The sequence below is a fragment of the Psittacula echo genome (genome assembly GCF_963264785.1).
Source record: "Psittacula echo genome assembly, chromosome: 8".
Taxonomy (NCBI): domain Eukaryota; kingdom Metazoa; phylum Chordata; class Aves; order Psittaciformes; family Psittacidae; genus Psittacula; species Psittacula echo.
This window is the reverse complement of record NC_137744.1, coordinates 5,365,618-5,379,152: the sequence shown is the minus strand read 5'-3', so window position 1 is coordinate 5,379,152 and position 13,535 is coordinate 5,365,618. Positions and strand designations below refer to the sequence as shown.

The 13,535-nt window shown below is 45.9% G+C and overlaps 1 protein-coding gene across 1 annotated transcript; it reads left to right on the top strand.

Annotated features, from left to right (window-relative positions):
• The first annotated feature begins 1,094 nt into the window (after positions 1–1,094).
• On the top strand, positions 1,095–6,627 carry CYSLTR1 (cysteinyl leukotriene receptor 1). Its single transcript, XM_080624570.1, has 2 exons — positions 1,095–1,249; positions 3,591–6,627. Exon 2 carries the CDS (start codon positions 3,637–3,639, stop codon positions 4,672–4,674), a length of 1,038 nt encoding a protein of 345 aa, XP_080480696.1. The 5' UTR covers positions 1,095–1,249; positions 3,591–3,636; the 3' UTR covers positions 4,675–6,627.
• The last annotated feature ends 6,908 nt before the right edge of the window (positions 6,628–13,535 follow it).

Here is a 13,535-nt window from a genome sequence, read left to right as displayed (position 1 = left end):
GCCGCCGTGTCCCGGCCGTCGCGGAGCGCCTTGGGGCCGGGCTGAGCACCCAGCTGTAACCGTTGCGTGCTAATGACCTGCTTTATTAATTAGTGGCTGCTGCCGGCTTCGGTTGATGGCTGCGATGCTCGCTGTGAAGCCGGGCGCTTTGCGGGAGATGCGGTGTTTGCTAAGTGCGTTCTTGATTGAGGCGTGATGCTCCCCGCTGCTTCCCCCAGGCACCCAGTTCGGGCTCGAAGCTGCCGAGGGCCGGTGGTGCTTCACACCTGAGCTCTGCACAAACCACGGTACTTTGCTTTTTGGTTGTGTAATTAAATGTGGTATATAAAGCCAGCTGTGCTGCATGGGACTTGAAGATGCTGTTTGCTTGGTTTGGGATGCTTTTTTCTCTCTTCCTTCTGAATGTTCCTAAGAAGCATATAAATAAATGTGGCTCAGTGAAACACAGCTGTATAAATAATGGCTCAGTGAACCACAGCTGGTGGAACTGATGCTTGTCTTCAGTCTATGATGCAAACCTGGTCTAAAGCTTCAGTTAGGAAATTATGGTCTGTGGGGTTTCTTGGGTTTTACAGGCATATTTTTAGGTGTAGAGCTCTTACGCTTTAGCAGTCCAGTTCAGTATTGTAATCATCAGGGGGGGTTTTGGTTACAAAAGATACTGTAAGTCATGTTTAGAAATACAATTGATAACAGGTCTCTGTCTTTTAGACCAGTACTTTTCATGGTTGTTCACTATTTGCTAGTATCTTTAAGAACAGCAGCTGAGAGACTGGGATTTAGTCCCCAAAGGGGGTAAGAAGTTTAGAATCTGGCTCAATGCTACTGCAGAAGTGTGTAGAAATAGGCAAAGAAGTTGAATAAGTTAGCTGATGTGTAAGCGATGGGCTGTGACATTTGCTGGTATCTGTTGGTTATCTCTTGTGCAGGACGGCTGAACTGGCAGAGGGAAGAGCAGTCTGCGGTGACAGGAAGGCAGTGGGACCCCTCGCTGGTGCTGTCTCAGGAGTTGCACCATCACTGCTTTTAGGCAAAACCTCTTTGTTTGCCGGCTGGCTTGGCCACACAGCCTCATTTGTCAATGTTCTGCTCCTTCTTCATACTGACCATAGCTGCCTGGGGGTGCAGGCAGAGGCAGAAAGCTTCAGTGTGCAGAAGAGTTCATTCCAGCCTCTTAATCTCAAACATCTTGGTGTGTTTTTTCTGTCTTTTCGAAAGCCTGAGGAAAAAACTGATGTACAACACCTTGGTAAGTACAGAGATTCTATCTACATGAATTTTCATGAGATAATTGAGCCACTAATCTCAATATGTTCTTGCAGTGCATAGCATGGTGGGGTTTTGCTTGGTGGGTCTGCTTGCTAGATATTAACCCAGCAATAAGAGAAACAATAGGAAGAGCTTTGTTGCCTGCTCCATTTTAGCTTGACAGATAAAAGCAGGGAATAGGGATCCTGCAGTTTTTTTTGCAGAGAATATTGCTCTATCTGCCACTCCCAAGCAAACAGTTAATATCGGGCCAATGTTACCACAAACTTATATTTAATCCTATCCTGGAGATTTTATAACATTATTGGAGTGTTGCTCTTTAACTTGACCCTCAGTTCCGAAGTGAAGACCTCAGGCAAGCGAGGATGCCAGTGGTGTAGAAGGAAAACTGGATCTCTCAGCATTTCACAGGGGACCCAGGGCTCAGCCTTTGATGGTGGCTCATCCTTGCAGAGGAGGGAGAAGATTGCTGGAATGATGTCTGGTGGTGTTCGGACCCACTCTGGGCTTTCTGTCCCATGTGTGTGAGGAGCCCAGACTCCTCCAAGCTGGGACTGAGGTCTGGCTTCTGTCACCACCAGAATCAGGCTGACAAGAGGCAGGGAGAGGACACAGCCGCGGACTCACTGCCTTGCTGTAATTAACAGACTATTTGCAATGAGCATCACTAGATAAGCTTCACTTATGCAAGCTAAGGTGAACTGTAAGTGACGATGTACTCATCGAGAGCTTTTGACAGAGCCGAACAGAGTCTTGGCTGCCTCTTCTGGCCAAAGACCTCTGTGCAGTTACTTGCTCGGTCATTCACACACTCAAGTGCATGGGGGGAAAAAACACTCTCTTGACCTTGTGTCAGCTTTTGCCTCCTCTCTTATCTGTACCACCTCACTGGTATCTATGGAGCTTTAATGTATTTTGTGCATTGCAAACAGTCAAAGAATTGTTTTAAAAGTGCGAACTCTCAAATAGCTGAAACCTGGAAGCCTTGAGCATTCCATTGTGGTTCTGAATGCCCAGTAAATCCTGGAGAGTGGCAGAGACTACTTCAATGCTGTCAGACTACTTTTAGGGATGAAAATAGATACCATTTAACATTGGGTTTGAGCACATGTGGTGGTCTTGTAACCAATCCTGTCCCAGCGTTGCTTTCGTTGTTTTTAAGTCCTGTTATTTCAGCCTGTAAGCTGCAATCTGCAGTTCTGATCGCTGGGGTTCTTCATGGTCTCAGACTGCAAGCGAGATCCTATGTTTGAACTATTAGAGATCTAAAACAAATGAGAAAAATACGTGTGCATTGGATTGTGTATTGAAAAATACGTGTGTATTTTTCTCTTGCTTTACTTTAAGACAACACAAATGTTAAGAGCGTCATGTCTCACTGCACTCCAATGGAGACCAAAAGGAAACAATAACATGTCATGAAAGACTTGCTGAGCAGATCTGAAAGTCCTCCTGGCTGTGGGGTCTGACGGCTCTGGAGAGCCCCAGACATGTGAATGTAAACCAAAGTAAGGTGCAAAAGCAACTCCAAGAAGAAACCCTTTGCTAGGGAGTTACCTTGATAGGAGGGATGTCTCCAGACCCAGAGGTTCGATCTATTTGAGCCTCCCTCCAGCCTTCCCTTCCATCTGCCAGGTGTTGCAGCAGTACCTTTGCTTAGCCAGTGCCAGAGAAACTGGGGCCCTGCAGTGTCTTCTCTGCTGCAGGGGTACCTTCTTGTTCATCACATGGAATAAGCAGTATCTTTTCCAAAGCTAGTAATTACACATATTTATTAATGAAGCAAGCTTAAGAAATGGTGCTACCTGTGAGCAGAGGTGAGCACTTTTACTGTTTTGGAAACCTTCTTGCAGACCTTTTCCCGCAGTGAACTGTCCTTCCACAGGCAGGCTTGGAGGTGGAGCACAGTGAGGCAACATTTGCCAGGCAATGCAGAGAGGCAGCACTGAACAATCCTTAGGGTCCAGATCTGGTCTTTCCATTTTAACTTGCACAGAGCTGTTGCCACCTTCATTATTCCTCTCTGCTGTTTCAATGAGTAGCTACCTAGGTTTGTAAGGAGTTGGAGATTTTGGTTGTTCAGTGGAAGAAGGATGCTGCCAATAAAAAAAAGTGATTATCATCTTCATCAGTTGTTGGTCTCCTGTTACGAAAGGTGGCTGTAGTGGATAGATATAATAACACAAATATGTGCCAATCTACACCCCTTCTTCCCTGTTCTCTATTGTAGGGAGAGGTGACAGATTTTTTCCTCCTATCTAATAATGGCATTTAATTTTCATGTGCTGCTTTATGTCTCACCCGAGGTTTTTCACCCTTAGGCCTGACGTTCATCACCAGGCAGAATCAGTGCCGCAGCCAGCCAACATGACAGTGCTGTTTGATAACTTGTCATGCCAACACTCCATCGATGACTTCCGAAACAAAGTCTATTCCACACTCTACTCCATGATCAGCATTATGGGCTTTGTTGGCAATGGGATTGTGCTCTACGTCCTCATAAAGACATACCGGCAAAAGACAGCCTTTCAGGTGTACATGCTGAACCTTGCTGTGTCTGACTTCCTCTGCATGGCCACCCTGCCCCTGCGTGTCATCTACTACGTTCACAAAGGAAACTGGTTCTTCAGTGACTTCCTATGCAGGGTCAGTTCATACGCGCTGTACGTCAACCTCTATTGCAGTATTTTTTTCATGACTGCAATGAGCTTCTTCCGCTGCATAGCCATTGTTTTTCCAGTCCAGAACATCAATCTGGTATCGGAGAGGAGGGCCAAATTTGTCTGCATTGGCATCTGGGTTTTTGTCACCCTGACAAGCGCTCCCTTTCTGCGGAATGGGACGTACCAACATGGCAACAAGACCAAATGCTTTGAACCCCCAGAAAACTCTCAGAAGACAAATTTAGTTGTGATCCTGGATTTTATTGCCTTAACTGTGGGTTTCATCCTTCCCTTTATTGTCATAACTATCTGTTACACCATGATCATAAGGGCCTTAATGAAAAACTCCTTGAAGAAGAACCGGGCTAACCACAAGAAGGCAGTCTGGATGATCATCATAGTGACGCTCACCTTCCTGGTGAGCTTCACCCCATACCATGTTCTACGTACAGTCCACCTCCACGTGCTGAGGCTGAAGAACACTAGCTGCGAGGACGCCATATACCTACAGAAATTGGTTGTGGTAACGCTCCCCTTGGCAGCTTCCAACTGCTGCTTTGACCCACTTCTCTATTTCTTCTCAGGGGGCAACTTTCGGAAGAGACTTACCACATTTAGGAAGGCTTCTTCTTCCAGCTTGACACAAGCCTTCAGGAAGAAGTTCTCCATGAAGGAGAAAGATGAGGAACCCTTTGGAGAAAGCCATAAGGAGAATGAAAAGGCAGCTGTGGCCCCTTCATAAGGAAGCTAAATCTTCCCCCAAGATCTCAGATGGACAACAGAAATCTCAGAACTCTTCCAGAAGACATGATGGAGGCTCACAAGCCTTCATAGCAGTGAGATATGTAATAACGGTGTATGATCCATGATTCATGCTACTTGGTACTACAGCCACTGCTGGGGATGGCCAGCTGCTTCCCCAGGAGCACTGCTTGAACACACACGACCATTTAGGATGGAGCAGCCACCACCAGCCAGCACCAGAAAACTATTGATCCGACGATCAACTTGCACAAGCAAACTCTTCAGAGCCTGTATTTGGGCATTAGCTTCATGTCACAGCTTGACAAACAGCGTTTGTGTTGGTGGGAAATGTAAACACATTTGCTGTGCTCAGCCCAGTGGCATTCAGGGAGCAACTGACAAATGAAGAGGGCAGAGTTTCCACAGGATCTTCAAACAGCCACTAAATTGTTTGCACAGCAGAGGCCAGGATAATTCCTGCGCTGTTCCAGCTGCTTCTGCTTTGGATTGCAGTTTTCCAGACAGTTATAAGGGTAAGGCTTGCAGGGCTGGTGTCAGGCTCTGCAGATGCAGAAACTCAGGCTTGAAGCCTGTCTCCCACCCGGAAGGGGCAGCTCTTTGGCCACATTTTCATGGGCAGCAGATCTGCCAGCATCGTCTGGATTTCTAGAAGAATCTTCTCTGTGGGAGCAGTTTTAAAATTGCAGTATCCTTGTGTCCATTTGAAACTGATTGGAATGGGACTGGTCCTGGAAGTGATGGATTATCACTCCAGTTCTTGGGGAGGTTTCATCTCAAAGCATGGGTCTGGATACCCGGAGTCAGTGCAGGATCGGGCCTTTCTGAGATATTGGCCAAGTTTTTTAAAGAAATATATATACATAAAAAAAAGGCAGAAGTTGTTTTTAAAAATAGCTATTTATAATACTTGACCCTGCTCAGGAGTGTTCACCTTCCTCTCGTGTTGCAGAAAAGGGCAACCCAAGGCCCTTGGAAAGATCTCTAGAAAGACCTGGAGATCAAGAGTCTGAGTCCGGATGGGACATGAGTGAATGTTGTGCATGGTATAGTGGAAAACCAGTTTGGGCTGTGTTTCTTCCATAAAGAAAAACGTCAGAGTCTTGGACAGAAGGAAACGTTCCTGTGCTTTTCCAGCGAACCCCATGGAAAAGTAGCGCTGCCTGCCTCTTGCTGGAGCAAAGCCCAGCTAGAGATGTGTGATGCTTCAGAAAAGAAACAAATTCTTACAGGATTAAGACTCCTAGTGGGGCAAAGTGGTTGATAAATCAATAGCAAGTATATTTTGATATGGTGTTTATGATGTTACTTGATGTGATCTTAAAGCAATCCGTTTTAATACTGTAGAATAGGAGTGAGCAAAGGGAGTTTGGCTTGGAGCAGTGTTCTGCTTGAGAAACTCTTTACAGATATACAGATGAGTAAGTTCACTATTTATACCACACTGTGTACGCCTGGGTCATCAAAAAGCACTTAAAAAGGCAAAATTGCCTTTAGGTAACTTAAGGATATGAATTTTCAACAAGATTTACAAAAATTGCAAGGATGTGTGAAGTGGAAGAGGGCTGGAAGCTGCTGGTGTACAGGAGTGTTACAGCTCCCCCTAAACAGAGGAGGGCAGAGATTCTAGCTCACCGCTAGACCTGTAGGCTGCTATGAGAAGATGAGTGAGAGTTGGCTAAAACTTCTTTTCAAGGCTTAGCATTGAGTTTTGTAGTCGTGTTTCTGGGCATTAAAGGCATTGTGCAGCTGTAATCATGGAAAATTGAGTGAAAGAATACGTAGGAATAATATGCATATTCCCAAATCTTAAAATATTGTAAAGCACCATTTATATATATTGCAAAGCATTTCTATTGTACCAGAGGTGTATCTTTCCTATTTTATTTTTTTAATGAGACAATGGTCACGGCAAGAGAAATGGCAGTGGGTTTGTGCAATAGGGAAGGCTATTTAAAAAAAGCTTGCTGGAAATCAAATGACAATGTTGTAAGTAAAATGTTACCAATTACTGTTTTCTGTTTTGCATACAGATTCTTATTCCCTCCAATACATTTTTGTCTACACACAGCACTAGCGTAATACTCGCATCACAATAATCTATGAGGATATACGTGGGGGGACGTGCTAGCTTGGAGCTGGAATTTGGTCCAGTCAAACTGGCCTTTGCTGTAACCCAACTTCAGTGGACTTGGGGCACTCTCTGAGGGCAACTGGGGTCTTGGTAGGTTTTGCAGAGGTGGAGCACCCCAACAAATAGCAGTTGGGACCTCAACAGGTTTCTATTTACAGATAGAAAATGCTTACAAGACACCTGGAAGGAAGTAATGCTTTTAGTGAGCATGATGTACTTGGGTATCCTGCGTGGTCATGTGTCACACGCAGGTTCCTGCATGGAAAAGTCTACTGAGAATGATGCTTTCTGCTTAGTTTTCCCCAAAATAGATGCAGGATCTGCAGCATGTTATTTAGTTATAGAACTCCAGCCCATACTGCTGAGGAGGAAGCTTTGCTGCCAGCTCAGCAGAAACCCAGCTCCACGTGAGAGCCAAGGGCACTTGTCCCCTGCTTGTGACTTTGCTTCGTGGTACAAATAAAAGTGCTATCCTTGCAGCAAATGCTGCTTGGGTTCTGCTCAGGATTAAGGACCTGGAGAGAAACAGGTGCCAAGAAACAGGAGCCATTACTGCATGAGGTGAGTTTGAAGTCATGGCATTTGTATGGTCTCTAAAAAATGACACGGGGTGGGAAGAGGGGACGAAGTGCCATCCTGGTACAGCGCTGGTGTCAGAAATGCCTGAAAAAGTGAGGTGTTTGGTTTCTTTCTTGAAACGGAACTGGGTTTTTCTGCTGTTATGTGCTGCAGTTTATGGTACAATAGTGTCCCCTAGTGCTGCTTGATTCCTGGAGCAACTGCCTGTTGCCTGATGAGGTTTCTTCTTTCTTTAGGTGGTGCTCATTGCCTGTAACGTCCTGTTTGCTCTGGGCTGGTCACAGGCAATTCCCCCTTTCCTGCCCCGTCTGCATTTTATTTCGTTATCTTCGGGTTTTCCCTCTTGCCTTCCCTTTTTCTTTTTCCTGTTTTCCTGAAGGGAAGGACCCAGCCAGGGAAAGGGGTCCAGGAGCACCCATTCCCACATGGCTGCAGGGAACCCAAGTCCCTTCTCCTGCTCTGGGCTCTAACAGCAGCATCCACCTTGTCTAAAAAATGCTGTTCCTCCATTGAATTGCTGTCCTGGAATGGAGCTTGAACCCACAAAACTTTTGTTGGAAGTTGGAGGTAAATACAGCCCTTTGGTATTGCATCACCATGACAGAAGTCCTAGTCAAGAGGAGAAGGATTTGCCACACTGCTGTGATGCTGCAGAGGCAGGCTTTGCCTGTGCTAATCTTTCACTTACACACTCCTAATTTGGCAAATAACAATAATTCGGTGGGTAAATTAGACAGCAGCATTTGTACTTGTACTGCAGAATCATTTCTGCCTGCTCAAAGATGGAAAAACAACTGGAGTATCATAAGCACTCCCGACCAGCTGCCTTGTCATTCCTGACCATCACTTGCTGTGCATATGTCAGTCTGAAGCACTCAAAAACTTGGAATCAGGCCTTCCAAACCATCACTTAATATGGTCCATGTCTCTTCCCAATGTGTTGAAAAGGCACCACCAGCTTTTTAGAGTATGAAGTGGAATAAAATGTTTGAATACAAGGGAGAAAAATCTGCATCATATCTTGATGGAAGCAGTAACCTCTTTTTGGGGGCCGGGGGATTACAGCAGCAGATAACATTCACATTCCTCAATGGGAAGATGAGGCAGAGAGTTTCACTTAACAAACAAGAAGTCCTGGTCTAGCAGCTGCTCAGGACATGGTGCCTCCCATACAGAAAAAAACCTTCCCCCCTTCACCTCTTAGAGGATTGATTTCAGGATAAACTTCTGTGCAAGCAAAGAGAACCAAACAGGCAGCATTTTTGTCTTCATAACAGGCTAAAATGTGGCTTTATTTGTGCTTATTTTCAGAGGGGGTCCGAAGCAGCCACCTGCTGCCAGAAGCTGACCACAAACTAGATTTCTGTTTGCAAAAATAAAACAGTCTTTCTGTTTCCAAGAGAACAGTGCAAAGCTTGGTTTCCAATGCATCCTGGCCTTGACTGCTCTGAGTTCCTCTTCAGCAGCTGCTTGGGATGGGCCTCCCCACTGCAGCCTTCTCTCGCCATGCTGCTGGTGCAGGATAGTCAGCAGGGCTCCCCCTTGCCCTTTACTTTCCTTAATGTTCTTTTTGAGCTATGGTAAAATCATCTGATCCTCACTGCAGGGAGAAGGGCACTTTCTGATTTCTTCTAAGCCATGTGCCATCAGACAGAATTACTTGTTACTTCTGGAAGTGTTAAGTTCCAGGTGAGTTTTCTCCCCATATGCATGCGTGTATTTGATCGCACTATAAATCACAGAAGATGACATCGTGTTTCCCATACTTGATGGCATGCCTCTCTTGTTTACAAGCCTTTTGTGGTCTTTTTTCCTCAGGTTGTAAAAACACTCCTTTTTTTTCACAGTTGTGATACTATCGCAAGTTGTCATTTGAGGGTTTTTAACACCACACCACGCTGTTTTTGCCTGCTATGGGGGTGAATTCCAATGCCACAGGCTGGGAAGTTCAGAAACTATGCATTGGATGTAACCACCCTTATTATACACAAAGTGTCTTCACATAAAACGCTTTCAAGATGTAAGAGCCTTCAGTTTAACAAGCACTAAACTCCAAGCACTAGCAATAAAGAGAGGTTTCCTGCTCTGACCAAGGTGCTTTCTCCCCTACTGTCTGTGGGAGCCTGGGCATGTATTCTGCAACTGGAGTGGCTCAGTACAAGGGGTGGGTGCAACACACTGGTTTGCTCCCACTGCCTCTACAACTGCAGTAGGGGTCTGTACACTGAGAGGCTGCAGATCTCTTAGCGGGAGCTGATTCTCAAGCTGAATCCTAATTTAGCCTCTTTTTTACCCTTTTCCACTATGATCTGATATTAGAAGAGAGAATTCTTCCATATGGCAGGAGGGAGAACACTGGGATCTTTATCCTTCGCATAGAGCAGTGGGGAGGGTATGACCTGGTTACTAGGGAAAAGAAAAAAAAGTAGCAAAAATGAAGGAAAGTACATCATATTTTAAAATACCATCAGTGTAAGGAATAAAATCTCACTTACACCATCAGTGTAAGGAATAAAACATCTTAGAAGTGCTACTGAAAGCAAACCTGAGGGATGAAGAGCCCAGTCTGCCACTTGGGGTTACAAATCCACCTCCTGGTGCATGGGTTGGCAAGATTGGGAATTCAGCCCTACTTCTCCCAAGCTGTTAATTTCAGCTCTGCGAGTGGCCACACGCACAAACAAATACTTGGAGCATTCGCAAACTCCACTCGAGGGTGAAACGTGCCTGTTTCTTTCCTGTTAATGCGGCTTCTTAAGCTTTAAAGGAAGCCAGACTGCTCTGGAGCAAAGCGAGGACCCTTTGTTAGTTCAATAAATATATTTGAGATGGATATTCACCATGTTTAGGGGAAGAAAAAGTGTAGGAGTTAGAAGAGCTACCCTAGTTTGGTTGTTAATACAAACTCCACTTCCAAGAATCTGCTGCATGTCTCTGCTAGGGATGTTGAAGACTAAACAGAGTTTGGTTTTGGTTTAGCCCGCTGAAATCCTTATATTTCTGAGGAGCATGTCTCTGCGATGCTCTGCCTGAGCTTATCTTCAAGGCTCCACACTGCCCCCATGACGCCCCCAGCAAACGCCTTGTGGAATCAAGGACAAAAGGCACAGCGTTGCCCTGTGTCTTGGGAATCGCTCTCAGCACCAGGAAAGAGGTTTCTGCAGATATTTTGTCCAGCAAGCCCATGCCAGGAGTGCTGCAAAGGGCTAACTTTTGTGAGCAGCTATTGCAACAGGCAAGCGTGTGGCCTGACTGTTGAAGCATTTCGTTCACCCCAGGAGTCAGCCGAGGCTTTTTTTCCTCTCTGAGTAACCGTTTGAAATGAGACAGTCCCTATCCTCTGCCCCTTTTTCCGTCCACGTTACTCATGGCAGGAAGCTCGCTGCACTGATGATCACACACTGCTTACGTGAGCAAGGGCTCAGAAATGCTACAGTGCCCTTTCACCACTATTTTTCTAGGAAAGTGGAATGAGAAATTCCCCATAATTGGCCTTGAGCCTCTGCCTCCTGTAAGCAGCATCCCCTCCCACATGCCTCCGTGTCCTTCTTCCCCTGACTTACTATGCCACAAGTTCACAGGACTTCACAGCTGGTTTATGTTCCTCCTCGCCCTTTTCCAGGTGCCCAGGCAGGCAGGGCATCACCGCAGCTCCCCTACAAACATATAGCAGCATCCTCACCCTGTGCAGAAGAGTTTGTGGTGCCCACACCAGTGCAGCACCTCGTTCCCTACCTGGGCAAAGGAGACCAGCAAGGCTCCATGGGCACAGTCCAGCCCTCATGACAAGGTGGCCCAGAAGACCTGCCCCAAAGCAGACCCACGAGTTACGCATGAGGGCTGTCTGGTCCCACGCTGCACTGGACTTCGGGTGGGCAGAGGCTCTGTGCTGAATTCAGGTGGATTTTCTGCTTTGGGATGCAGGGCGATGATTCCAGTCAGGGTTAATCACATCCTGTGGTAGGAAAAACAGGCTTTGGGGATGTGAACTAATAAAACAGAGGCACTGAGAAACCGTTGCCAAAGCCCTGGGGGACAGTTCTGCACATCCTGAGGTCCTGAGCACTTTTATCTTGTGATGTAGCAGGAGAACTGGTAGATCACAAGATAATCACTGCCTGTTCAAATCTGAATTGTGCCGCTAATACCAAGCTGACTGTAAAGTTTGCTTTCACTGCCATTAAAACTAAAACTGATCATTGCAATCTGTAATGGAGGTGAGGAGAACTGACAGCCGTAGAAAGCAGCACCAACAGCTCAGCCATGGCATCTGCCCGTATTAAACCCCTAAGTACAGTAACTCTCTCCCGTGGTGGCAGGTTCTGATGAAATAACCCCAGCTCCCTGCAAATATTCAGTACTGCTCATACATACAAAGGCACTGATCTCATCAGCCTCTGCAGCTTCCAGTGTGCTGTGCCTGAGCCCGCAGCCTCCTCCATGGGCACTGACCCTGCAGCAGGGTTATGTATTTTGGATTCTCCCTGTTTATTTCTACCAGATGTTCCTCTAAACCAGTGATACTCCAATGAGGAGGGCTGCAGCAAGAGACACTGCTTACACCTCACACTTCCAAAGGGCATGTTTCATTGGGAAAGTGACTCTTAGAAGGAAGTCATGAGAGTAAATGGGTAGTTGCAAGGGAAAAGAAGAAGAAATATAGGGTATTATTAATACCTTATATATATTAATACAGGGTGTTCTCTGGGCAGCAAACAGAAGGTAGGTGTTCAACCACTTCTCCATCCCCTTTCCCCCAAATAAAACCTGAAGAAAGGTGACAATGAAAAGTTAAAGTTGAGAATTAGTTAAGAATTGAGACCAGGGAAGCCCAACAGCTTCAATCCCAGATTCAATTCAATCACACAAAATATATGTAAATGCTCCAACCCCTGGTTTCCCTAGAACAGTGAAATCTTTTTACCAATTACCAGCTCTTTATCCTAATGACAAAGTTTATGTCAATACAAACCATCCATGCTGCACTCTTCTGGGGGTGTTGGGAGAGGGAGTAAATTTAGGGCTGTTTGAGAACATAGTAAATCGAGGGATTTGTTTGTTTCTTTCTATTTTATGTTACACTACAGGGACTTTAAGTTCAGTGCAGAAACACCACAGAAGAGCACCGCCTTTACTACCCCAGCTTGCATAAACACAGTTTTGGATGAAGAGATCTGTATTTAAATACTCATGTCTTTTATGATTGGTTTGGATATATTCTGCGTATAAATACAAACCTACTTATCCAAGGGCAGAGGTGAAAAGGCAGCTACACTGCACATGAACAACAGACTCCAGTGTTGGAAAGACATTTTCTGTCCCCCACTCCAAAAGGCATAAGGGGTCAGGGTCCATTAGCAGGTTCCCCTGGGGTGGCACCATAGCATTTTGTCCATCAGGAGGATTTTAAAGCCTCAGCCATGTCACCTTCAATAAGATGAGGAATCGGCAAACTTCGTTGAGTGGAGCTGTGACAAAAGGCCAGCCTTGTGTGAGTTTTACCCCTGCCTGTGTGCCCAGTGCTGCTGGAGAACACCACGCTGCTGGAGGACACCACACTGTCAGATGACATGCTGCTCTACCAGCATGGTGTCCTCCAATTACACACTACTGGCATGGCCACAGCACCCACCCAGGACAGTTTGGGGGAAATGGCTGAAGTGACTGCAAAGAGGGGAAGTGAAAAGATGTATTGCTTCATTTGTTATGAAACAAGAGTTCTGTAGTTCTCTCAAATACGTGCTCTGTGTTTTTCGGTTTTAGAGAAATGGCTGGAATAGATACTGAGGACACGTGTAGGTGGCGGAAAGATTTGGGTTTCTGCTTAGAGGTAGCCCTCCTGGAGTGACCGGCCGTAGCAGATCATTCACGGGTACAAATGTTTCATTACCTCAGCTTCGTTTGAAATGCTTGGGATCAACAAGAGCAAACAGGGTCATTTCAAACTTGTTATTGCTCACGCTATGGTAGCTCGGGCTGTGCCATGATGCTGTGCTACAGGGAATCGCGCTGGGGTCTCCTCCCTCATGCATTTCACAGTGTGCAATGCTGCTTCACCTGGCGTCATACGAAATGAGCTGTAAGTGGGATGCAAAGCAAAGCATTTCAATTTGCTGGGTTTAATGGTG